We start from the raw sequence: 24,540 nt of genomic DNA, 5'->3' as shown, positions 1-24,540 counted from the left end.
ATAATAATAATGGATACAGTAACAAAAGTGCCTAAATATTCCACACAGTCCGGTGATAGAGCATGATGCTCTATCTCACCCCAATGTCCTCACTCCTCACCCCTCGCTCCCTACCTCTGCTCCTCCCCCTCCCCCCCGAGCTCAGAGCTGAACAGTTTGATGGCTCGGGGGGACAAAGGAGTTTTTGTTCCTGTTGGTTTTGCACCTGGGGAGGAGCAGCCTGTCGCTGAACTGGCTCCTCTGGGTGATGATGACAGTGTGCAGAGGGTGGCTGGCATCGTCCATGATGGCAGCAGTTTGTTCAGTGTCCTCCTCTCTGCCACTGTCACCAGGGAGTCCAGTTTCATGCCCACTGCAGAGCTGGCCCGCCTGATTAACTTGTCCAGCCTCGATGCATCCCTTTTTGATGTGCTGCTGCCCCAGCACACCACAGCGTAAAAAGGGACGCTGGCGACCACCGACTGGTAGAACATCTGCAGGAGTTTCCTGCAGATGTTGAACGACCGGTGCCTCCTCAGGAAGTACAGTATATAATATGTATCATCTTATCTTTCTACATTCATCAAATTGAGTTTACAGGAAGAAACGACTTTAGGGGCTGACGTTTTTTTCTTCAGAATATGCAAACTGCATTAATATCTGGCTGATCATAATGTGAGCCTGATCATCACCAAATGTAGCCTGGCTGATCTGACCAGTGGTTTCTGCATGTATTTATAACCACTGTTAACACCTCTTTTCCCTGACCTTTATATCAATCACTTGGGCACATATAGATTACATGTTAATAAGAGGTGTAAATGAGGTAGCAAGGTTCCTTCTGAATATTATCAATCAGCTACAAGACCTGTCTTTTGCAAGTTCTTCAAGGTCATGGATTTCTCTGTTAGTCCCAAGACTGCACTTGGCCAACACCTGCTAAAGAACTCTTAACCCACAATCACTGGCTCATAGCCCACAGACACTGCTAATAGTGCGGCACATACTCTAAACACTGAACTTAAAAGATAACCAATGTATTCTTAAGAAATCTTATTTCCACGTCATATTACACCCACGGATGAAGGTGCTGTTATTAAATAAACATGAAGAACACTTTCAATTAAAAAAATTTATTTAAATAGTTCTGTGGCTTGTCCTTATTTCTTCTTGCTCTTCTTGTCCTTCGCCTTCTTTTTGTTAGGCTTCTGGGCATTGGCCTTTTGGTAGAGGTAAAGTCCCACCAAGCCAAGCAGAGTGGGCACCAGAGCCAAGCACACGAGGGGGAACACATCATTGACCATTTTCTGCCACTGTGTCTGTTGCATTAGAGAAATCACTTCCACCTCGAACTCAAGCGCAGCATCACCTAGGACAGATCACATTCATGGTGTCGTAAGATACAGTTAAATATAAACAGAGCGGCACGTATACATATCTAAATTCTAATGTTTAAGGATCCAAGATCTAAGATTTGGCATTTTAATGATGCTAGTGGAGAGCACAGCAACTTTTTAAAACACATTCACTGGTAAAGCTCCCATAGGTGTTCAGTTGAACTGAAATCTGGTTCCCACATGGCACAATTTCAATACAAAACACTTAGTCTGCATTTGCTGTTTGGCCTGTCATGCATGAGGGGTTTTCATTTCATTTTTTACCCTTCTATATATGTTATTGTGCACATGTAAATATACATTGATGTACACTGTAAAAAAATACACAAAATATTGCACAACATAACACCTAAAAAAACGAAAATACAGAAAAGATGTTGTTTGTGATGATACTGTAATGATGTCTACTAAAGTTGTAGCACTAGCAAAGACTTTAGTGGATTCACCAAATACATTGGTCGTATTCACAATAGTTAATACATCATATGTGACCCAACTGCACGCAATCAGTCACATTGTACCTTGGGCTTTATCACTGAGACACAGTCAAATGTTACGGCTGCCGCCGTATTCTGAGGAACTCCATCTCTCTCCGCTCTTAGTAGGTGTGAGTGTGTGTTGTCTGTGGTGTGTGTGCGTGTGTGTGTGTGTGTGTCTGCACTCTGCTCTCAGGTTACCCTGCAGCAGGATCTGATTGAGCTGATGTGATTCCATCCACCTGCGCTGAAGAAGGCTGATCTACCAATCAGGAGCCACGAGGAGGATATAAAACGCCAGCAGACCAGCATTCGACAGTGAGCTGCTGCCAGCCCTGCTCATGTGCCTTTTTTTTTTTGTCTTATGGTTGTTGTACTTTTGTGAACTTGTTGAGGCACTAGATTCTGTTTGAGAATACTGTATCCACCTTAGATTGGCTGTTAGCTTCACTAGCGGTTGAGTGCTGTTCTGATTGTATTTTTGTATTAGATTGGATTAGTTAGATCATTTTTATTTTTCTTTTATAATAGCAATTTACTCTAGGTTAGAGTCTCCTTTGTTCTCGTTCTCACAGCACTCATTTAGTCTTTAGTTGCCTCACTTATGTTTATTGTTCAATCTTAACTTCTGTTAAATCACTTTAAAACACCTCACAACATCAGGGTTTTATGTTACTTCCCTTTTCCCTGTCGAGCTGGTCATAACATAAATAGGGGCTCGTCCAGGATAAAATCTGTTAAAGGAGAACATAAAAGTTATTATTAATTAAAGGTAAGATTGTGTTAGCGTGTGGTAATTGGTAAAAAAATTGGTAATTGGTAAAATGGGGTCCTTTGACTTGGAAAGTTTTCTGGCAAATCCTTCGCTCGATCAAATTAACAAATGTAGAAAAGATCATTTGATTGAGATAGCTGTCCATTTTAATGGCTCTTTTGGTAAACAAATGCTAAAGAAGCACTTAAAACCTTTAGTCATAGGTAAGTTGGTAGAATTGGGATTGATTGAAGTCAGTGAGCAGCCCAAAACTCCATTCACTCTGCCTCGCTATGATCCCCTTTCCTCAGTGAACACAGATTCGCTGGGTGAGGCCAGACTAAAAGTTAGGCTGGCATGATTCCAGATCGAGGCCCAAGAGAAAGCCGAGAGCAGGCAAGAAAGGCAAAGACCAGAGATTAGGAAAATGGAGATTGAAGCCGACAAGGCCGTGTGCCTCCGCCAACTGGAGCTGGAAGCTCAGCAGAGAAAAACTCCAGCACTGAGCGCATCTGCTGATGCAGATATCTCCTCCTTCCACCAGCTCTACTTGTGACTTGTTTGATACTGCTAAAAACATTTCTCTTGTTCCTCCATTCAGAGACAATGAAGTTGACAGCTATTTTGCTGCGTTTGAGCGTATGGCTTCTGCACTTCAGTGGCCTTATGATGTGTGGCCACTTCTGCTTTAGTGCAAAATTCAGGGGAAAGCCCAAGAAGCTGTTGCTGCTCTTCCCTTAGAGGAGAGCTTAAATAATGAAAGTGTTAAATTGACAATTCCACGTGCTTATGAACTAGTCCCTGAAGCTTACAGACAAAAATGTAGGAATCACAAGAAAGACTCAGCATGAATTTATGTTGAGTTCGCGAGGGAAAAGGGAACCCTCTTTGATAAGTAGAGCAATGCTTGCAAAGCAAGTGACTACAATGCACTCTGTGAACTGGTTCTTCTTGAAGAGTTCAAGAAATGTTTGCTGGAACGCATAATAGTATATTTAAATGAACAAAAAGTTTCTCTCTGCTGCCTCTGTACTGGCTGACGAGTACGTGCTTACACACAAATCAGTGTTTCAGACTCCCTCTGAAAAGCCTTGTGCTCCAGCACCACTAAATGTACAGTCTAAGGTGTTTAGCCAAAGCAATGAATGAAACTGTTACTATTGTCACCAATCTGGACATCTCATTGCAAACGGTCCCATGCTAAAAAGAAAAGAGCAAAATGGTAACGGGTCGCCTCCTGAAGGTCATGGGCTAATTAAATCTGAAACATGTCTTAATCCTAACATTGTTTCCTCTGTTTGTCCAGATCCATGTTTCGATCCATTTATTTTTGATGGGTATGCATCTCTGTCAGGTGAGTCTGGTGATCAGTGTCCAGTGTGCATTTTGAGAGACACCAGTGGCTCTCAATCTGTTCTTCTGGCAAGTGCATTGCTGTTTTCTGCCAAGTCCTATTGCGAGTATAGCATTGCCTTGCAAAGTATTGAAATGGTTTACATCCCACAGCCTGTGCACAATGTTCACATTAAATCCACAATAATAAGCAGTGTTTCCCCTGTGGCTGTTTGCCCTGAGCCGCTCATAAAAGGTACGGTTTTCCTGATGGGTAGTGACGTAGCTGGCGGTAAAGTAATATTGACATTGGGTTTATTACTTAGATCGGCCCAGTTAGTTGTTGTTTACATGTAGGTAATGTATATTGCTGTCAAATACCGTCAGAATGCATGAGCAGTAACACCAGAAAAAAGCTGCGGAAATCACTTGTGCGCAGGCATGTGTCATTGCCAGCCAATCCTGCCCCGTGATTTGCGTCATGTGGTAGCAACATGCCGCTTTTGTTTATGCAGAATATCCCAGGGTGCAATGCGACTGATTTTGTGCAGATGGGTCACAAATGTAAAAAACTGTCTGGTTAACACTGTAATGTTGCTTTAAGCATCGTCACGCAACATGTGTACTAGTGGTGCAGTTTTCTAAAATCTTGTGCTTCTCTGTGTGCGTTGATTGCATGTATTCAGTACCTGGAATGGTCGGAGGATAACCTTTTTTCCCATATGCAAGGTGAGAAGGAATAGTGGCTTTGATTTTTTGCCTGAATGAGAGGAGAAAATAAAAAGACAAAAACATATGTTCTGAGAAAGATTCTATCAGAAAACTATTAACTTTGGAATTTTTTGATAAGATTCATGACTGCATGCATTTAAATTTAAGCCCTTACTTCCCAGTGGACCTTTACTCTTCACTTACCCTTCACACACGCCAAGCAAACTTTGTTCCAGACCTGATAAGAAAATCACACAGAAAAGAGTTAATCAGCAAAGTAAGTGAGCCCAGTTATCAGATGTAAGCTAATCAAACTGATTCAGCAACACAACCTGCATAAAGGATTATCATTTGTAAACTTACCGGCGATAACTGTCCTCTTCCCCAGCTCGACGACCAGAGGATCCCGAGATAGTGATGTGTCGATCACTTTTCCATCCATCAGTTTACCCTGATCAGTAAAACATCAACAAGAGGCGTGAGAGGGGGCCAAAAATAAAAAATATGGAGACGTTCTTTCCATGAGTCACTTGTGCACTGAGTGCAAAATTTATACAAGAAGGTTTGGGTTTGAGTTTAACGAGGCCTGACAAAAACGGTGGTTTGTTTTACCACAAAAGAGATTCATAGCTTCGAAGACATGTAAAACGTATATAAGAAATTGTGGTCAACCTATATTTAGCATCTTTGAAATATTTACCTCTCATGGTGCTAATATGATGTCTTAAAGTGATGGTTTGACAGATGCTAATTGTATGTTTTGTATGTTTTTAAAGACGATGAAACACACCAGCTAGTGAGTTTTTGAGGGCTTGATAAGCAAATTCTGTTACTTTTGAACAAAACCAAGCTGTTGTGCCCGTTACCTCTCTTTGTGCTAAGCTAGGTTAACGAGCTGCTGACTCTAGCTTCATACTTAACGGACAGATATGAGTGCATCATCATCTAACTCTCAGCAAGAAATGTAAGGAAACTGATAAATATTTATGACTTTTTAATTGAATGCTATATACATAGATGTCAGTATGAATGATCTATATCTTGATGACTTAAACATCTGTAGCAGACTAAACACAGTCAGCGTTTTTTTCCTGCATTGAGGAATTTTTGGTACCCCAGAGAGGTTTAAATCACCCTCCATAGTGGTTTTACCCAGTGCCAAAGGAAATTCGCCAGCAGCAAAATTGAGAATTTTATATACACACGGATTTTTAACTAGTTTTGTTCATTGGGGTTTCATTTACTCAAACTTTACAGATATTTTCGTTTATCAGTTGGTCAGAAATGACAGGAAGGTGCAGGGATTTTGCAATTGCTGTGTGTTGTCTGATCATGCTCGCTGTCATGTGTAGTTGGTCCCCAGAGGCCCATTCTGAGCCTGTAAAACTCTGACCGTATATTTGCTGCCATAAATAATCACACACTATCTCAGCAAGGCCTTTTAGATTCAACACTCTTTCAGTTTTATAGCTGTTTTTGTCATGGTCTTGGGTTTTGGTTGCTACTTTTTTGGGGGTTTTTGTGATACATCCCTGTGTGTGTTTTCGTCTTTGTTGTCTGTGCTTCCTGTTTTATTTTTGAAATTGCATTTCCTCATGTGTTGCTTGTGTTTTTACTTCTCTTCTTTGTCCCTCGCTTCCCTCCCTTTTGATGACCCTGATTAGTTTCACCTGTGTCTTGGCTCCACAATCAGTTCTGAGTGTTTAAATAGTCTTGTCTGTCCCTCTGTTCTTATCAGATTGTCCTGTTGTCCTCCTATTTTGCACCCCTCGTGTCCTGCCAGTTTTTTATTACTTGCGCCTACAGTTTGTGGGTTTTGTTCTTTTGATTTCTGTGGATGTATTTATTTTCGACTACCTTCTTTATTTTTGGAAGCACTTTTGCCTGGACTACCAGCTGTCTTTCGTTTTGTTTACCTTGTACACCAGCATCCCAGTAAGTTTCTTAACTCAAGTTTGTTTCTTTCTACAACCTTCCTGCTGTTTCGGCACTTGGGTTATTTTGACTAACCTCCGCATGATGTTTGATTTAAAACAGACAACAAGGCTAAAAACTTTCTTTCAGGCAATGTTTCATTCAGCGGGGCTACTTACCCTCACAGTCTGTATCGGCAAATGGCTAAATCATTAAAATTTAATTACAAATTAGACCTCAGTGAACTTGTGATTAGTGCCTTGACTTTGGGAAAAACAAACCAAAACACATATTTAAATTTAAGCATTTGTGACAGGACCAATGTTTTTCATCTACAGGTGCCAAAAGTGAGCGATCAAGATCTTAGTAATTAAAAACTACATTCAAATTCTTGTCGTATAAAAAGTGACACATTTTTGTTACTTATTCTCTTTTAAAGATCATTCTTATTCTTTTTTTATTCTTGAGATTCTGTGCTTTAATTTTGGTGAAAAATAATGATTTACTTTAGTATATGTATAAACACTTTTTAATATTGTACTCTGCATTATGGACTCCAGTAACTGTTCACAGTCAAACAATTCTCAATATGACCAATGATTAAAAATGATGTATATGGATTTATTTTTTTTGTATTTATGTTCTTTTGTCCTCATGCAGGATATTCGGTCCAGTTTGTGACTCTCATACATTACAATTACATTTAAGGCAAAGTGCTGCTGACCTTGAAATCAATCCAGCAGGGTCTGAAACACACAGCAGTTTAACACTTACTGCTGTTATAAAGGTTCAAACCATCAGGATTTGGCCTTTTATAGATCAGCTTAAGTCATCAGGAAAATCAGGCACTTTGACTCTCTTGTAATGATTAGAGCCTGACCAGTATATCAATTGACTTTTTCCTAACACTGATATTTTGGCATATATTGTCCAGTGTGTGCTGATATGAAAATTATATCACACAATGCAAAGAAAGATGCTTGGCAATTCAGAAATGGTGCCAAGTTTGTTCAGCAGAGCAGCTCTGACTCCAATATTTCCAACGCTGTCTGCAGCACATGTAGCAGAGTCACGTCACAGCTGAGCAGAGTCGAGGTTTGTCTTAAAGTCGCTCATTAGTTTGAAATACAGTAATTTAAAAGAAATACAAGTAAATTCTCTGATTTCAAGTTCTTAAATTTGAATGTTTTCAGTTTTCTTTCCTTTGTGGACAACATCTGTGATCTCAGCCTTTGGGGAACACTGATCAACAAGTTTTCCTGCCTTTTATAGACCAAACAACTAATTGACAGATGGGTTAAATAATTCAACAATTCAAATGAGTTGCAGCCCTAATATATAAAGAGTACATGCTTATCTATTCGTAGCATTTTTTTTCAACCCCCTAAATCAGCATTGGTCTCAAGAACCCTTTATCTGTCAGGCTCTGGTAGTGATAACACATGAGAGGCACAGACTGGGAGGCAGCTGTGTTGGGGCCTAGTCAAAGGGCATGTGGGGGCAAACAAGCAAAACGATTTGACTTCACAGATATGGTTACTGTTCCTTAATGCTGAAACATCTTTAATAAATCAACGAGTTATTAAAACTCCTGCAGCCCATAATGTGTGAGGACTGGAAACCTTGAAGTCCCACTACAGTGTATGAGCTGGCTGTGGTGCTGCCCCACTGACTGACAGACTGAGCCCGAACTGCTGACGTGTTGCACCGCCCCATCACTCCGTAGTGAAGCAGAGTCCACCTCTCACACAATACAAAGCCACAAAAAAACACACTGACCCACGCTGGACCATCAATGTGGCCATCAGAAAGCCTTTCAATCAGACCTCAGAGCCTCTTTTTACATCATTCAGCCTGTGCGTAAAAAATCCGCGGTGTCCACATGGTTCGTGCCGACGGTGCCACATAGACAACCGCGGGGCTCGTCATCAGCTGGGCCGGCTTCCCTAAAAATAATCTTTTGTAAATTACAGATGGATCAGTCAGCGCAGACAGATGAGGAGGGATCGCCTCTTTGACTCACCGTGTAGTGGATTTGCAGCGTGTCTCCCATGGTGGAGAGTACCGAGCAAGTTTCTGGTTTCACCTTGGGTCAGAGGAGTTAACAGTTAACACCGATGCTTCTTTTTTTTTTAAATCTCACATTGTGGTGTTGTCGTTGGAGCTGCGGTGTTGTTGCAATGTGTTCCAGTGTAACACGTTTCTCCACTCACCAAGGTCTCCACCTGCAGCTCGTCGGCTGTGTTTTCGTCTCCCTGTGCCAGTCCACAGGTGAAAGCTCCGAGCAGCAGCACCAAAACGCTCGTCCTCATTGTGAACTTCTGGAAAAGAGCTGCCATCCACCAACTTCCGTGTGGGCTTCTTCTGCGCTCAGCGGCCAGCAGAGAGAGAGAAAGAAAGGGGGAGAGTGGAGCTGCAGCGTCGAGCCCCGCGTCCAAAATGGCTCAGCACCAGGTAATGCTGATGTGGTGAAACGCTGTGGCGATAAGGACTAGCGGCCCGTGGACGTTGTCCCAGCACCTGGGTCTCTCTGAAGAGCCCGCCTCAAACATTCCGCCAGCATCCCATCGGGCTGCTGGCTGTGGGTGGGAAGAGGAAGCGGCGCTCTGCGGAGGCGCTGGGGGGCGGTGCTGCGCAGCTTTGTGCCCGGCTCTGCTCCGCCTGCTCCAGGCTGGAGGCTCTGGAGCAGACACCCCCTGATCCAGCTGCTGCAGAGCCGCCACGTAGCCGCTAGTCACCGTCTCTCTGGTCCAGGGCCGCATCCAGACACGCTGATAGGGGGGCCACTGAGAGTCTGGAGGGGGGCACCAAATGGTCATCATGTCAGAAGTCGTCACATTTTTACAACCAATTCTTCTCTACAATCTCTGATTTGTTTGAAAATTTTATAGCATAAAATAAGAATGTAAAGATATCTAAAAATACAGCTTAATATATGAAATGCAACAAGACAAATTTAATAATTTGCATGTTTTTTTTGCACATTGAAGTTTGAGGCTATGTTTGAATAATAATATCTGGGGAACTTTCAAAGATTAAAAACCTGAAATCTTCCCCGTTAATTCTCATCACGCCATTAATACAAAAAACTGCAACACAGGGCTAGTACAGCAAATGGTCTGATTATGGGTGGGTCCAAATATGAAAAAAATGAAACCATCATGAAAAGTCCGATCTTTGAGCACACAATGACAAAAACTTAATGATACAGAAGTTAACTATTGTGATATTTCTAATATCTGATTATTGCCTGTTACAGTAATAGAAAACAAAACCTATATAATAGTTAACAATTTTGATACCGGTATGGCAAGTTGTACCACAAAAAAAAAAAAAGATGGAGAGCCGAATCAAGTAGAACAAAGTTCTGGAGTTCCCAGATGGTTCTCCAAATATTACGGAACCCAGGAAAGGAAATGGAGAAGGGGGGGGGGGACCCTACAGAGAAGGCAAAAAAACCCAGGTATCTTTTGTGAGATATCACAAAACTTTCTCGGGATCTTGCAAAACTATAGGTAACTATAGGTATACAATACTTCTGGGTCTTTTAAGCAGTATGTAGAAACGACAATGGAGGACACCCACCTGAACGAGAGTTTTATTAAGTTTTATTTTTAAATCGGCCTCAAGTATAAAGACATTTAAGCAGCGCTTGGCAAGAGGCACAGTCTTCAGAAGACATCCAATAAGACTGACATGACTTTTGGCGAGAAAGTTTTGCGAGATCTTGCAAAAGACACCTGTATCCCCCCCGAACCAACACATCACAAAAAAAGTCAGCTTTTCATTAGCTCAGAAATGGCCTGTTTTCAGCTTTGGTGAACTTTCAAGCTCATCCAAGAGGGAGTTGGATAGTTAATTTATCTTAAGAAGTAGAATTTCCTCAACCTGTATAGGAGCACATAAAGCTTCAGTTTGTCATATACATTCAAAGTCCCCACATTTTGAAATACGACACATCTCACTGATTAGGAAGGATATGAAAACTTGTCCTCGGAAAAGAAGCTAAAGCTTTTAGATAATGTAAAGGGGTGGGGGGAAAAAAAAAAACAAAAACAAAACTTATTTGCAGTAGAAGTATAAAGTTGCATTAAATAGAAGTGCTCAAGTACAGCACAAATATGTTGAATTTGTACTGCCCGGATCATTAATCAGACCCAGCATTCAGCTGGTCTGTGGCTCCAGAGCTTTGGGGGAGCTCCAAACTGTTCATTCATGCTTATCTTATTGTAAAGCACAAAGCAAATTCGAATAAAACCTCCATTACGGTGACATAGGCATTGTTGCATCTCGAGGTCCCTTACCTCAGCTCATACTGTGCTTATATGGTGCATATTTCTGCATAAATGTATGTATTCAGGTTATTTTGATGATCATGGATGAGTTGCAACAAATACAACAAATATCCCTGAAAGTCAAAATTAAAATCTACATGAAAGCATTAAACTAAATACTCATTGTTTTGTCGCGATAAAAATTCCTTGCCTGTATATTAAACATAATGTATAAGATTCTCAAAGATGTGCTTTATTTTGTGAGAACAGACGAAGGAGATGTTCTGTCAGCTGCTTGTGATATCAGACCAGTTCTCTTCACCTGTGACTCACTTTCATCGTTATTTTTAGTTTCAACTGTATAAGCACTCCTGTCAGGCAGAAAGCCTCAGTGACTTGTTAAAGGGTGACAAAATGTCAGCAAATCAGGTGTAAAGAGAATATGATATAACTTGTGTAATATAACTTATTAGCTCATGTGGCAAGTTACAGGAGCTCAGAAATTGAAGCAATTTCTGACTGCATGTCTACATAACTCTTCAGAAACAATCCAGGAAGGTGTTCCCTTCACATTTACTGGCATTTCATGGCTCAGATGGCTGCACATTATAGTCTCCTAAAAGAAAAATGTGATAGTCATTCATTTCCTGCTCACAAACCAGAGACTTTATTCCCAGAACAAATGCATCAGTCTGTGAATCATTGACAGTTTCAACAGAAAGAAAAGGTGAAACATGAGGAATCTTTTCATTGTCTGTACAATTTGGTTGAATAGCCAGCATAACTATCACACGCTGTCTTAATGTCAGTCATGTATGCCAAATTGGAATCCCAAATATATTGTGTCAAGGAAGTGATGGCGTGTTTTCCAAAGGAGTGCTTTTCTCCATTAATTACTCCCACCTTCCTTTGCAAAATCATAACAAAATGACCCACAAAACTACACACATTTGTCTGAACTGCTCTGTTTTCCAGCGGGATCACTTGCACAGATTGCAGCATTTGTGCCACTTGCTCATGTGTTACACAAAAGGATGGTTTGTCATGCAGAGGAGTGAGTTTAGTATTAAGCTCTGGTGTTAACTAAAACAAACATCCAATGATGCATGTGCTGGGTTTCAACACTGTTGCCAGGTTGAAGCACCATGTTACTTAACCACATTTAACCAGGAGCCTCCATCGCACCTCGATTTAACAAAGCAATCATGTTTATTGTAGGAAACCAGAAAGAGGTATGAGTTTATGAGGAATTTAAATGTATTCTTTTAAAATGGGTGCATGATTAAGAATGGTACCTTGAAACTCATACACTTCTGCACTGAAATAGAAACTAATGACTCATCCATGTGCAAACTAAAGATAAAGCCTACTTCCTCCCTCAGGTCACAGAACAAGATAAGTACATGCTGGTAAAACCACTGTGGTTTTCTTCAAACAAGCCCCATCACCACATTCAACATGTGCATCAAATATTTTACATTCACACAGGCCACCAGTAGGTGATAGATTCTCTGTGGTAGTTGTTTAAGACATACTGCTATATTAACCAGCACTGAATAACACTTTTGCAATATGTGAGTTGTCATTATGAGTCAGGTAAGATCCATTTACACAAAGCTTTTTAGAATTATATTTCATAATGATAATTTGTTGCATTCTGCTTATGCAACAAATACTTTACTTTGTTCCCCATCTGCGGCTGAAAATATTGCTCAAGTGTTATTCAATGCTGGAAACCATTTCAACATTTCCTCCAAAACTTCACACATACAACGGGAACTTTATATAACAGGATCCCAGGCTCAGTAGCAGTTAGATTTGTTACGACTTCACAGTTCTCAGGCTTGTAATTTCAGCGTATGTCTTATTTCTTGCTGAACTCGAAGCCGATTACAGAATAAGTTATGAAAATTCAGCGAAGCTAGTGTGTAGCTTTTTGCATTCTATTAGAAGACCTCCTCAGAGGTTTGCAGTGTTTTAATGAGACAGAGTGAACCTTTTACTGCAAATGCACTTAATGCATGTTTTAAAAACCTACTATATGGATCTGCTACATTTGTGTTATCTTTTTCTCTACTGATGCAATTTAGTGAGCAAAAAAGAATCGTATCTGTGTTGTAATGCCATTGGGGAGGTGCCTGGTTCGTCCCACATGTATTCTGCAGCATGACAATGACTCCAGACATACAAGCAGAGTCAGGAAGAGCAAGATGCGACAGATGGTATGACCCCCGCAGAGCCCTGATCCCAACATCATGGAGTGAGTCTGAGGTTACATGGTACAAAGACATTTTATTTGTTCCTGTGGGGAAATGTGGTTTGGAGCAAAGCCACATGGGTAGTTCTCCTCAACAAATAAATTACCCAGAGACATACTGTACATGTTGTGACAGATTAGGATGGCCAGACAAACTGCACTTCGTAGTTACTGGTATATGTGTTGACCATTTAAAAATCTAACGGCTTGGGGAATAAATGATCATTTAGGTCATTCAAGCTGATTATCAAAAGGCTTAAATGAAGAGACAAGGGACATTTGCCTTATTTATCTATAATAGGAGACTAACTTAACTAACAGTTTACTGGCAATTGTTACAGTTTTTTAACCATCTTTTCTGTGGCTTAGTAGCACTGCCAAACCAGCAGATGCAGAAGGACAGAACATTTTCAATAAAAGCACAGAACATTTTTAAACAATGCCAAGCAAGAAATAGAGCAGCATCTCCAGGACTCAGCAGCAACTGAGAGTCTAAATTATACCTTAGTTGGAATTTGTATTTTAGCTGTATTGATCAACTCAATTTGATTTTTACTATGAAAAAGTTACAACATGGTCAGTATGGAAACTTTAATGATCATGTTTGTGATTTATCTGCTATTTTCATTAAGTGAGCAAAGACCCCAGGTTCACTCTGTGGGAATTCAGTTGTTTTTATGTTATCGTTTATTAAACCAATATAAGCTTACATTTGACCTACGTCATTACGTAAACCTGAGGTCTTGTCGAAGAGCTTTGCTGATAACGTGACTGAAAAGTGTGACGCACAGCGAGGGAAGAACGGGCCAGCTTCATAGCAGACGTGTTGACTGGTGATAATAAGAAAATCACAGGTGTAATGAATAACACCGATGATACCTCTGTTCCAATAAATCCCTCAGTGAGCCAGCAGGCACCCGACCAAGCCTCAGAAAGTGATGCATCTAAATGGATTTGAAGTATTGTTGGCATTTGTGCAGATTTCCTGCAATGACGTGTCAAAATGTGTTGTTTATCATTCTACCTGAGGAAATTTGCTCTGGTTGTTCCTCTGGGTTGTACAGTGTGGTAACACAGGCCCAAAGCAGAGGGTGATGTACATTTTTATATATGTATAGATATATTTTTATATAACTGAAATTTTAAATTGTAATTTCTGAGACAAACTTACTCCATGTTTTTTGTAAAGAGACACATTTTCCTTTAGAGATTTAAAGGTTTTGGACATCGCCACAGATGATTTACAGTAATCTGGATAATAACTACAATCAAGTTGTAGTTAGAAAGCTGAGAATTAAGTGAATGATAATGGTGTAGGACTCCAATAGTGTTTTTCATTGCCAGCTGATCTGTAGATTTCTTGCTTGAATAATTGAATTATTTATTGATTTATAACATGTCAGAAAATGGTGAAAAAATATCCACTAGTGTTTCCCAAAGCTGAAGATATTCCGTTTTCTGTTGTAGAAGACTTTAAAAAAAAAAACCCAGAAAATAATGAAATTTAAGATGCTGCTGGAATCAGTCAAATTAGACAGTTTTCTCAACAAAAAAAACTAAACTAAAAATTGATAATTGAATATCAAAGTAGTCAAAAATTAATTTAAAAGACAATTATTCATTTAATTGTTGCAACTCTATAATGGTGTCATTTATACTATCCCATACCAGTGGAGTCAAGCCAGTGTTGGGAGGAAAGTCTCAACAAAATGAGGTGAAATAAATAAAATTCTCTGTGTGGGCAGGTGTGCAGGGCATTTAAAGTGTAATAAATACAAACAAACAAATAAATAAATGGTGAGAGCTGTTAACGCTATCAAGTTTAGTCTCATCAGTAAGATGTCCTGGGGAATCGTGGATGGGTACACATAGACATGAGATTAAACTGTAAGCAAATAGTTAAAAACAAGGGAGACCAGAGTCGTATACCTGCACACAGTCCACTGCATGATGAGATCTGTATTAATCCTGAAGGAAATTCTTGAGGCAGATATTACTCGTATTTTTTATTTATTTATTTTTTTTAAATAAAATAACTTGAGAATAAATGCAAGTACAAAAAACAAAGCAAGCTAAAATGTAATACTGAAGTAATATTGCACATGATAATAAAATTTCCTGACACTGTTGGATATAAACTAATGTTGCATTTTTATTTATTTTTTGAGGCAAACTCAAGACTGATTTAAAATAATGTCCATAAACATCAAATTTGTTACCAAACACATTCCACCAGGTCGCTTAAACGTCCTTTCAAAGGTCTGTCAACTACATTTTGGTTTTGACACCTACTCTCGCGAGATCTCGTTTTCATGCTGAATTGTCACCCGGAAAATATCGTGAGACGTTCAGTAGAGGACTGCTCAGCTAAGGTAAGTCAGGATACTGGATCCATCACCTACACCGAACATTTCACCAAGGTCCCAGCAGGTGACAGAGTGATATTGTGGCCTGGTGTCTGTCCCGTGTGCCGGTGTGTAGCCTCGGTGTGGCCCGGGGCCGGGAGCAGCGGCGTCGGGCGGCTCGCTGGTAGCAGGATGCCCGCTGAGGTGATGAGCGGTCGGATGAGTGGGGCGGATCAGGACGGCTAGCTGCCGTCACGTCTAATCGATTCCCGCGATTAAAGCAAACCAAGACGGATAAATGGGTTTGTTATAGGTCCGGTAATTGAGCTGGAATAAAGTGCGGATAGTAGTTAGCCGAGGCTGGGGGATGTTAAATGTGCAGCTAGTGACGGCTGTAACGTTACCTAACGTAGCATCTCGAGCTAACCTGAGTCACCCGGAGCTCAGTGGACATGATGAGACCGGCTCACCGCGGCCCTGCTGCCTCTGAACCCCACCGTCTACACATGTCCTGTTTAAAACTGATCTGAAACCTGTATGTAGGTGACAAGAGGAGTCAGGCAGTGACAGCTACTGCGTCGGTCCTCTTCAGCACCATGGACAGGGCTGCTGCATACACACTCGTATACACTGCTGTCTGCATTTATTGCTGTTTTCTAGTCTGATAGTTCACTTCACTGAGCCTGTGCACTGTCTTTAGCTGCAAATATGGTCACAGGGGTGATTTAATCAATGCAAATACATTACATATTAAAGGAACCGTCTTGTCTTGTTTCCACGTTGAAAATTGCACACACTTAGTAATTCAGAATGTGTGATCACTGTGATATTTCCAGTTTTTATACACACTGTGATGTTGGTACAGTCACACGACGGGTTTAGTTTAGGCTGGAATGAAACACGTCACTTTACACACATCAGATTGTGTTAACTGTGTTTGGAAAAAAGATGGTTCTCACTCACAGAGAATATTTTTTGACACTGGAAATCAGAATTACTCCAATTTTTGGTCACTGCATTGTCCTACTATGGCTATATGACACCTACACATTGCTCATTGTTTTCTCTGAACCATATTTGTTGTATGTTTACACGAGGAACAAACAGTCAATTGCAAATATAATTTGAAGCCAAGGAATATACAATTTTCATTGAATTTACATTACACAGCACGTCTGACCCATGGCTTAACACATTCGTGTCATCCTCCATGTGTAATGCTCATGTTTTTGATGGTGTCTCATGTGATAATGCTCCATCACATTTTTATAAATCCATTACACAGTAAATATTGAAGCTGAGGCTTGACTTTAAAAAGTTATACCGCAAATCTCAATTGCCCTTGTTTGCACATTTCTCAACTAATGCTTTCTTTCAGTTAATTGATATTATACTTTCACTGTTGCTTTTTCAACCTACTCTCTGTATGTGACAGCTATTGTATGAAAGAAACATCTTCCTGAGGTTTTTCCTTTTCCTAAATCAGGGGTCTCAGATAAAAGGTGCTGCATGTTGTGGTGCAGATTTTAAAGCCAACAGGGACGGTCTTTACTTTGGCTTGATGTGACTTGACTTAATATAAGAAAGCATAATGTAGAGAGGAAAGGCAGCCATCTTTCATCTCTGTCTCTGTTTTAGATCAGGTGGCTTTGTGCTGAGATGATGTTCAGTGTGTTGAAGACAGGCCTGGTAATATAGGACATTTTGCATGTGCTCTGAGGGCTTGGCGTTGTTGCAGGCTAACATCTGAAGGAGAAAAAAAAAAACAGCGAAAAGGGTCTGAACAGATTGCGCAGTAGCCTGGAGTCAAGGCTCTGACATTCATCTCCATCACCATTTCTGCGATGATGACTGTTGGCGAGTAGCATTGCTCTGCACCTGTCTTGCGGTGCGCTTGTAGAAGTGAGATTTTCTGGCATGATGGTGTAGTTTGAGAAAGGTGAGAGGTGTAGTGAGCCGGAGCTGGTTTTCATTGCAATTTACCAAAAACCTGACACACAATGTGCCTCATTAATAATTCTGTCGTTTATTCTAACATGTTAATAATTCAGATGAGCATTATCACTTCTCAGTGTAGCTGCACACATGAGAGTCGTACTAAAGGGTCATTTGTTCTGTTTCCCTTCAGCCCTCCTTAATAATCGATCCCTGCTGGACTGCTGACACTTTGCAGAAAAGCCTCCAGCATCACAATTGTTGCCGCAGATTTGAAGTTGTGAATCATGGGGAACATTTTTGGGAATTTGCTGAAGAGCCTCATAGGAAAGAAGGAGATGCGGATCTTGATGGTGGGGCTGGACGCAGCTGGTAAAACAACGATCCTCTATAAGCTCAAACTGGGGGAAATAGTCACCACCATCCCAACAATTGGTACGTGCGAGGAGTTTTCTGTTCATGCATGCTGAAGATGAATCACTGTGTTTGCTTCACATTTTTCCTGACCTCTTTCCTCCTTTCAGGGTTTAATGTGGAGACGGTGGAGTACAAGAACATCAGCTTCACTGTGTGGGACGTAGGTGGGCAGGACAAGATCCGTCCCCTCTGGAGACACTACTTTCAAAACACACAGGGTGAGCAGAGCTAATCAGAGGGCATAAACAGAGGAACGCTTCTCTTCTTCTGTGGAAAACGCATCACGTGGCATGTTCTCTGTGCTGTTTTCAGGTCTAATCTTTGTGGTGGACAGTAATGACAGAGAGCGTGTGAACGAAGCACGGGAGGAGCTGATGAGGATGCTGGCTGAGGATGAACTGAGAGATGCAGTGCTCCTTGTGTTTGCTAATAAACAGGCAAGAAACCATCACTGTTTTGCATATACAGACACACGCAGCGCATATGAATACAAAACAGGCTCGTAGCGAAGGAAGAAACCTCATAAATCTACATTCTATTCTTCCTTGTGGAAAAAAATAAAATTATATTTTAAGCTGGTCAAAATTATTTGTTATAAGAGTCAAATACAGTAAAAATTGTTAGAAAAGCTGTAGGGAAATAATGTGAATAAACTATTTTTTGTGGTTTGGTTTTTTTAAAAAAAAGAGAAGAAGCTATTACTATCAGAATTGGCAGCTCACAGGTCTAAGAAAATAGGAATGCAAGAAAGATAGGAGAACAAAAATATGTAATTCAAAATGAACTGACTCAGCTGACCTTTTTGACCTCAAAAAGATTCACACAAAGACTGATCAGGATCAAATAATGATGAATGCCCAACACTGATCTAATTTGCAAAATTATATTAATTAACTATATTAATTATATTAATTAACTTATATTCTATTAACTGCCTTAAACCCTTAAAAATGACTAAAATTAAAGTTATCTCCTCCTCTGCTTGTGAAGAAGTTACGTTTTTCCAGTGGCACCGAATTACTGCGTCTGCTGTAATGATTACCACAGTCATGAAAGGCAGTAATGTACAATGAAGGATAATTTAGTCAACGGCTGCTGCTAACAATCACTTCTTTTCAACTCATTATCGACATAAATCTGTCTGCTATGTTTCTGAGTAATTACTGAAATCACTTTGTCTACAAAATGCCAGAAAACAGTAAAATGCAAGTCTTAGATGACGTCTTCAATAATCTTTTGTTCAACTGACAGCTCAAAGATATTGTGTTTACAATTACATTAAAAAAAGGAAATATTGGCATATTAAACAAGAGCGACCACTGTTTTTTGGCTTTGTTGCTTGGAAAATAATGATTAAAATATTTGCTGATCATTTAGTATTTGACTAATAGTTTTAGCCAATAAAGCTTAGGTCAGGACTTCTGAAAATTTGGACCCGGATCTGCATCCAGACTGAACAGAAAGTCTGTCCAGACCCAGCCCATACATGCCTCATGTTATGAATACAATGCTTTATCAAGTGTAACATATTCTATTCTGAAATATACTTTACATTGACAAATAATTAGCTAGTGAAAGTAAATATAGAGTGTAGTTGGAGATTATTCAGAGATCCTGTCCCCATACTAATGTGGTGTTAATGAGGTTTATCTTCCCATTGTTGATATTGTTGTCATGGCAACTTTAACTGCTTCTGCTGCTGAGTTTACACACAGTGGAGAAAATACTCAAGCTGCATCAGAGGATTTGCTATGAGCCCCTAAATCACAGCTACACAACACAATTTCTACAACTAGTTTAAATGTATGAAAATGTCGTAGGCGGAGATAAATATGGATAAACTGTCTCGGTTTCGTGCTTGTTAATCACAAAAGATCTGATGTTTGTGCTGTAATCATGAGTTCAGACATTACACTGATGCAAGAGATTATAGGCAAGTGCTATTTCTACCACTAGGCGCAAAAATATTTTTACTGTCTTGATTATCTTGAACTTAAAAGCCCTGTGAAAAACGAACATTAAAAAACTGTAATTTTTGAACAATTTTCTGATATTTTACAGTAATTATCAATAGTATCAAGTCAAATCACAAAACAGTATTCATTTACATGTAAACTCAAAAAAACAGAGTAAAACTTGAAATAATGTCTACATTAAAACATGTTTTCTATATGCTAATTTGCTCTTTTATTTGAGCATAAAATTACAGTCATTTTGCTGTATTTAAATCCGCAAACAAAATGTAATTATTTTACCGATATTTACTATTATTTGTAAGAAAAAGTATGTACATTACAGGTTAAAAATTGGTAAATCATATTTTGACTGTTATTTTTTACAGATTCCCCCTGCATTGGTAAACTATAAATAACTACTAAAATCTCCCAAAAGTATTAAATTATATTTTTAACAGTTAAAAAAAAAAAAAAGGGAAAAACTGTATATGTCTACAAATATCTGTAATTTTACTAATCATAATTTGTTCTTTTACAATGTGTGACCACAAAGCTACACAGCTTAACTGTATTTAAATCAAAATAAAAAATACAATATACAGATAATTCACAACGTTTTTACAGTTTTTAAATATTACAGCATTTCACTGTGTTTTTGTTGTTGTTGGTGGTGTTTTTTTTGTTGTTTTTTTTAAACAGATTTTTCTGGCTTCCTTGCTGCCAGATTTTCAGCCTAAAAGCACAGATCAAACGTTATTTGTTATTTCCCATTGTTCTGGACCTTTGAACTTCAATAAAAATTGGATGCAGACATTTGAGTAATACATTTTAGAACCCCTGGTTTAGATGATTGCAAAACAATGAGATGTACTGTAAATGGTAACTCAAATATGTAATATGTTCCTCAAAACATATCGACTACAGGGCATTCCTAAATTATATATAAGCTGTAACGGCCTACAAACTCTCCAGCAACTACACAGTTTCGCTGGGAATTCAGTTATCTTTTCAAGACTTTTTCCACAAAGCTGACAGTGTTTTAATATTATTCTGTAGTCCGCTTTCATTTGTGGGGAATTATCCCATTTTAAATATAAATGTCAATGTATAACTGGATGCACATTACTAGAGCTGCCTTATTTTTGTATGCAGCAATCTGGCAGATAACTTGAATAATTGTTAGTCAGAAAACAGTGAACTGTACCCTCAGAAATTTATAATGCCACGACTGTACAAAACTACTTGTTTTGAGTAGTAGTCGTTAAAAACTAAAGATATTTAATTTGCTATTATATTTTACAAGCGAGAGAAGGAGGGCTGCACATGTGAAAAAATTACTTCAGTACAAAACTGGCACTGATTTTTTTTTTTCAGTGAAGCGATAAATAAACTCCACATAGACAAATATAAGAGTCCAAACATGCCTGCTGTAACTCTATTCTGTACGTATAGAGATCTGAGGGCAGTGCTCTCGGCTCACTGACCTCTCTCCTCTTTGACAGGACTTACCGAACGCCATGAACGCTGCTGAGATCACAGATAAGTTGGGCTTGCATTCTCTGCGTCACCGTAACTGGTACATCCAGGCCACCTGCGCCACCAGCGGCGACGGCCTCTATGAGGGCCTTGATTGGCTGGCCAATCAACTCAAGAACAAGAAATAAGAAGAAAAGCGGAAAAGGCAGCCAGCAGCCACACCCATCCGACTTTCTATTTGTTTTGGGGATGGGGGTGCGGGGTGAGGTTCAAGGGTTTTGATTGGTTAGGTGTGAAGAAAGAGTCTGGGTCTGGGGGAGATTTCACTTTTTGGTCTGTTCCTAATAGTTTTCAGCAGTTATTGAAAACAAATTCTCATGTTCATATTTAACCACACACACACACACAAACACACACACACTAACTGTAAGCAATCACAGCAGACACTTGCTTTTCCTCCGTCCACCTCTTGTCCTTAGGTGCAATGTACTGTATGTTAGTCTCTAGGTGCTGTGCCGAGTCATGTGTGACTCCACTGAGTCAGCAATCAGTCAAATATGACTTTGTTGATGTATGTTTTTCAACTGTCAGTTGTCCATGCAAAGTGTGTGTCAGTTGCACTACATGTTTTTGTTTTTTGTTCTGTTTTTTTTAATGTATTTCTGCGGGGTAACAGAGCCATGTTTGAAAACAATCACAGCTGGCAGATTTATGTCACCATAATTCATTTTAATGGTTTGCTCTCCCCTTTTTAGTTTGTGAGCAATGCTGAGGTAACAGATTTAGTGCATACATGCGCGTGCACACACATCCTCTGTGTGTTCATGCGAGCGGCCTGGACAGTTTGGATCAGTGCTGGATTTCCTCTCCTCATCACACATCCTCTTACTGCCACACTTTGGAAATCTTTTGATATCTGCGGTGCGTTTCTACTCCCCGTGTGGCAACCCGAAGCGTTGAAGCCGCCCCTTTTTAAATATTTTAAAATGCGCAACACGTTCTCGATTGCCTGAGCTGCATGCATCCTGCTGGCATTGTTGCACACTCCTCCATACTGAGAGCTGCGTAGATGTCGATGCTCGTTGTGTTCTGGTGCTGTTTACAACAGAAACTAACTGAACCACCACCTTCTGCATCAGGTGGCAACATTTGCTAAAAAAAAAAAAGAAGGAAAACACCCCTTTAGTCAGCTGTGTGATCTTTTAATGTGAAAACAGTATAAAGGCTGATCTGCCCATAAACTCGGTGCAGATGCTGCTGCTTGTCTGCCTTCTTGTGTGTCCATACGAGTACTCAAACTGCATCAGGTTGCTCTCGCTTGTGTGTTTTTGTCTCAGACCTGCATATCGGGGGGTTGACTCTGTTCCTCTGTGTTACTGAATGTGAATATTGTTGATGAATCTATAAATGGCTGTGATGATGTTTTTCCGACGTGCATATTCCATCATTTCAGTGATGTGTCTGCATAATAATACGAAAGAAAGCAGGGTAAGCAGATCGATAAGTCAGCATTGTCGTTTGCAGATATTCATTCAGCACGTCCACAACTCACTTTTTGAACAGCAGACGAATTACTGCGTCACAAGCTGACACCAGCAGAATCCACAGACTTCTGTCAATAAAACGATTTCTTTGTGCCATACATGGGCACGACTGCTCATACAATAGCAACAGTGCAACACACTGCACATCCACACTACCAACTTCTCTGTGCGTTGTTCATATTCAGCGTCTATGTTAAATCATGAGTGTGTTCATTTGGTTTGCGTGGCCTTATATTTAGTGATGACTTCTGATTGATTTCCTCTCGGCTAGTTCGGTCCTAATTTCGACTCACATATATTTATCTATAAAGAATGATTTGCAGATTTATTCCTCTATGCCCTAAACAGGCATGTTTTTTTGGGGTTTTTTTTGCGCCACAGTTCACGATGATAAGCAGAGGTTTTGTCGTATAGTACGTTTTGTTTTTGCCAGTATACTTGATTCATATTTGGTGGTAGATTTTATTGGTTTTCCTTTGGGGTTTAAAGAAACATTGGTGTAGACTGTGTCTGTGAAACAATGATAACCAGTGCGGAAATAAATAATAAAAAAAAAATACTTCTGAAGATTCATTCTGTACCGTTACAGTTGCACAAGTAGTTTTAAAAATGGTGACGACCATGTTTCAATGCTGAATGCATGGAGACATCTGTATGTGATGTAAGACAACAAGATCCTGCTGTATTACAAATAAACCCATTTTCTGTATGACCCGTGTCATCAGCTGGGAGTGACTGTTACTGCTGCATATTTACACCTCATGGAATGAATGACTGGAGAAAAGGAACAAAAATGGTGAAGATGTTGCTATGACAAGTTTCTGCCAGGAGAGGACAGTCTTCAGTAACTATCTGTTCAGGTAGTGTAGTTCAAAGCATGAACATTCCTGATCTGTAATATACAATTCAAAGCTCGTGGGATCCTGTAAACCCTAAACTGCCTTTTGAAAGCTTAAAATCGTATTTTAAATGGTTTTCCCATCTTGATTCCATCTTTTCTATATTTTTTGACAAATTCCACAAACATGTTTTTTTTTTTTTTTTTTTTAAACCATTTTAAAATTATTATTTGTCTGCATATTGATTCATTTAATAGTGGCAGTGGAAAGAGACAGAAAAAGGGGGGGAATGACCTGCAGTCGGGATTTAAACATTTGTACCAATGTTGTATTGGCCCCAACTATTAGTGAATTGAGTTGCCCTTGACACATTAGTTTTGTTTGTGACCTTAGTGACCCCCACCTTAAAACATGGAAACAGTCAGTGTTTATATGGTCTGTTTTAGAGATTTAAAAAAAAGACATTATGACTTTAAATGTTTTTTCTCTGTGTGCAGCCAGAAGTTGCACTTAGCCCTGTACAATGTGTTGGCATAGCTGAGTCTCAATAAGTTGTTCAACTTGCTCTACAAAGGAACAGCACAGTCTGTCTTCAAATCTGTCCTCTTTAAAATCCCCCAAATCTTCAAGCTTAAACATAATTAACTTCTAAATATGGGTTAATCCTAATAAAAAGCAGACAGCACTTAAATTAGTGTCTGCATGTTTTTTTTTTTTTTTACACAAACACTGAGACAAACTAAGCCACTCCTTTAAACGAACCTTTCTGTATTCCCAGAATATTTTACTGAACAAATAAATATTAATTTACAATCATCACACGTGCCAGCTTAGTTTGAAGCAAAAGAAAAAGATTAATATTTCAGTACTTTTTTTATAACATAGTCGGTGACAGGATAAAGACTTGTAATGTCAATCTGTAAAACAAATAAATG

At 39.6% G+C, this 24,540-nt stretch overlaps 2 protein-coding genes across 2 annotated transcripts; one reads left to right on the top strand and one right to left on the bottom strand.

Moving 5' to 3' along the window:
* Nucleotides 1-1,096: 1,096 nt before the first annotated feature.
* fkbp11 (FKBP prolyl isomerase 11) lies at nt 1,097-9,162 on the bottom strand. Its single transcript, XM_008296092.1, has 6 exons — nt 8,777-9,162; nt 8,587-8,649; nt 5,013-5,100; nt 4,854-4,887; nt 4,628-4,698; nt 1,097-1,348 (listed from the first exon to the last, which is right to left on the bottom strand). Exons 1-6 carry the CDS (start codon nt 8,900-8,902, stop codon nt 1,140-1,142), a joined length of 591 nt encoding a protein of 196 aa, XP_008294314.1. The 5' UTR covers nt 8,903-9,162; the 3' UTR covers nt 1,097-1,139.
* Nucleotides 9,163-17,604: 8,442 nt separating this feature from the next.
* LOC103367906 (ADP-ribosylation factor 3) lies at nt 17,605-23,323 on the top strand. Its single transcript, XM_008296090.1, has 4 exons — nt 17,605-17,809; nt 17,899-18,009; nt 18,104-18,228; nt 21,249-23,323. Exons 1-4 carry the CDS (start codon nt 17,662-17,664, stop codon nt 21,408-21,410), a joined length of 546 nt encoding a protein of 181 aa, XP_008294312.1. The 5' UTR covers nt 17,605-17,661; the 3' UTR covers nt 21,411-23,323.
* The last annotated feature ends 1,217 nt before the right edge of the window (nt 23,324-24,540 follow it).

Source organism: Stegastes partitus, unplaced genomic scaffold, assembly GCF_000690725.1.
Source record: "Stegastes partitus isolate 25-593 unplaced genomic scaffold, Stegastes_partitus-1.0.2 Scaffold1100, whole genome shotgun sequence".
Taxonomy (NCBI): domain Eukaryota; kingdom Metazoa; phylum Chordata; class Actinopteri; family Pomacentridae; genus Stegastes; species Stegastes partitus.
The sequence above is the reverse complement of the archived record's forward strand: the minus strand, read 5'-3'. Positions and strand labels throughout refer to the sequence as shown.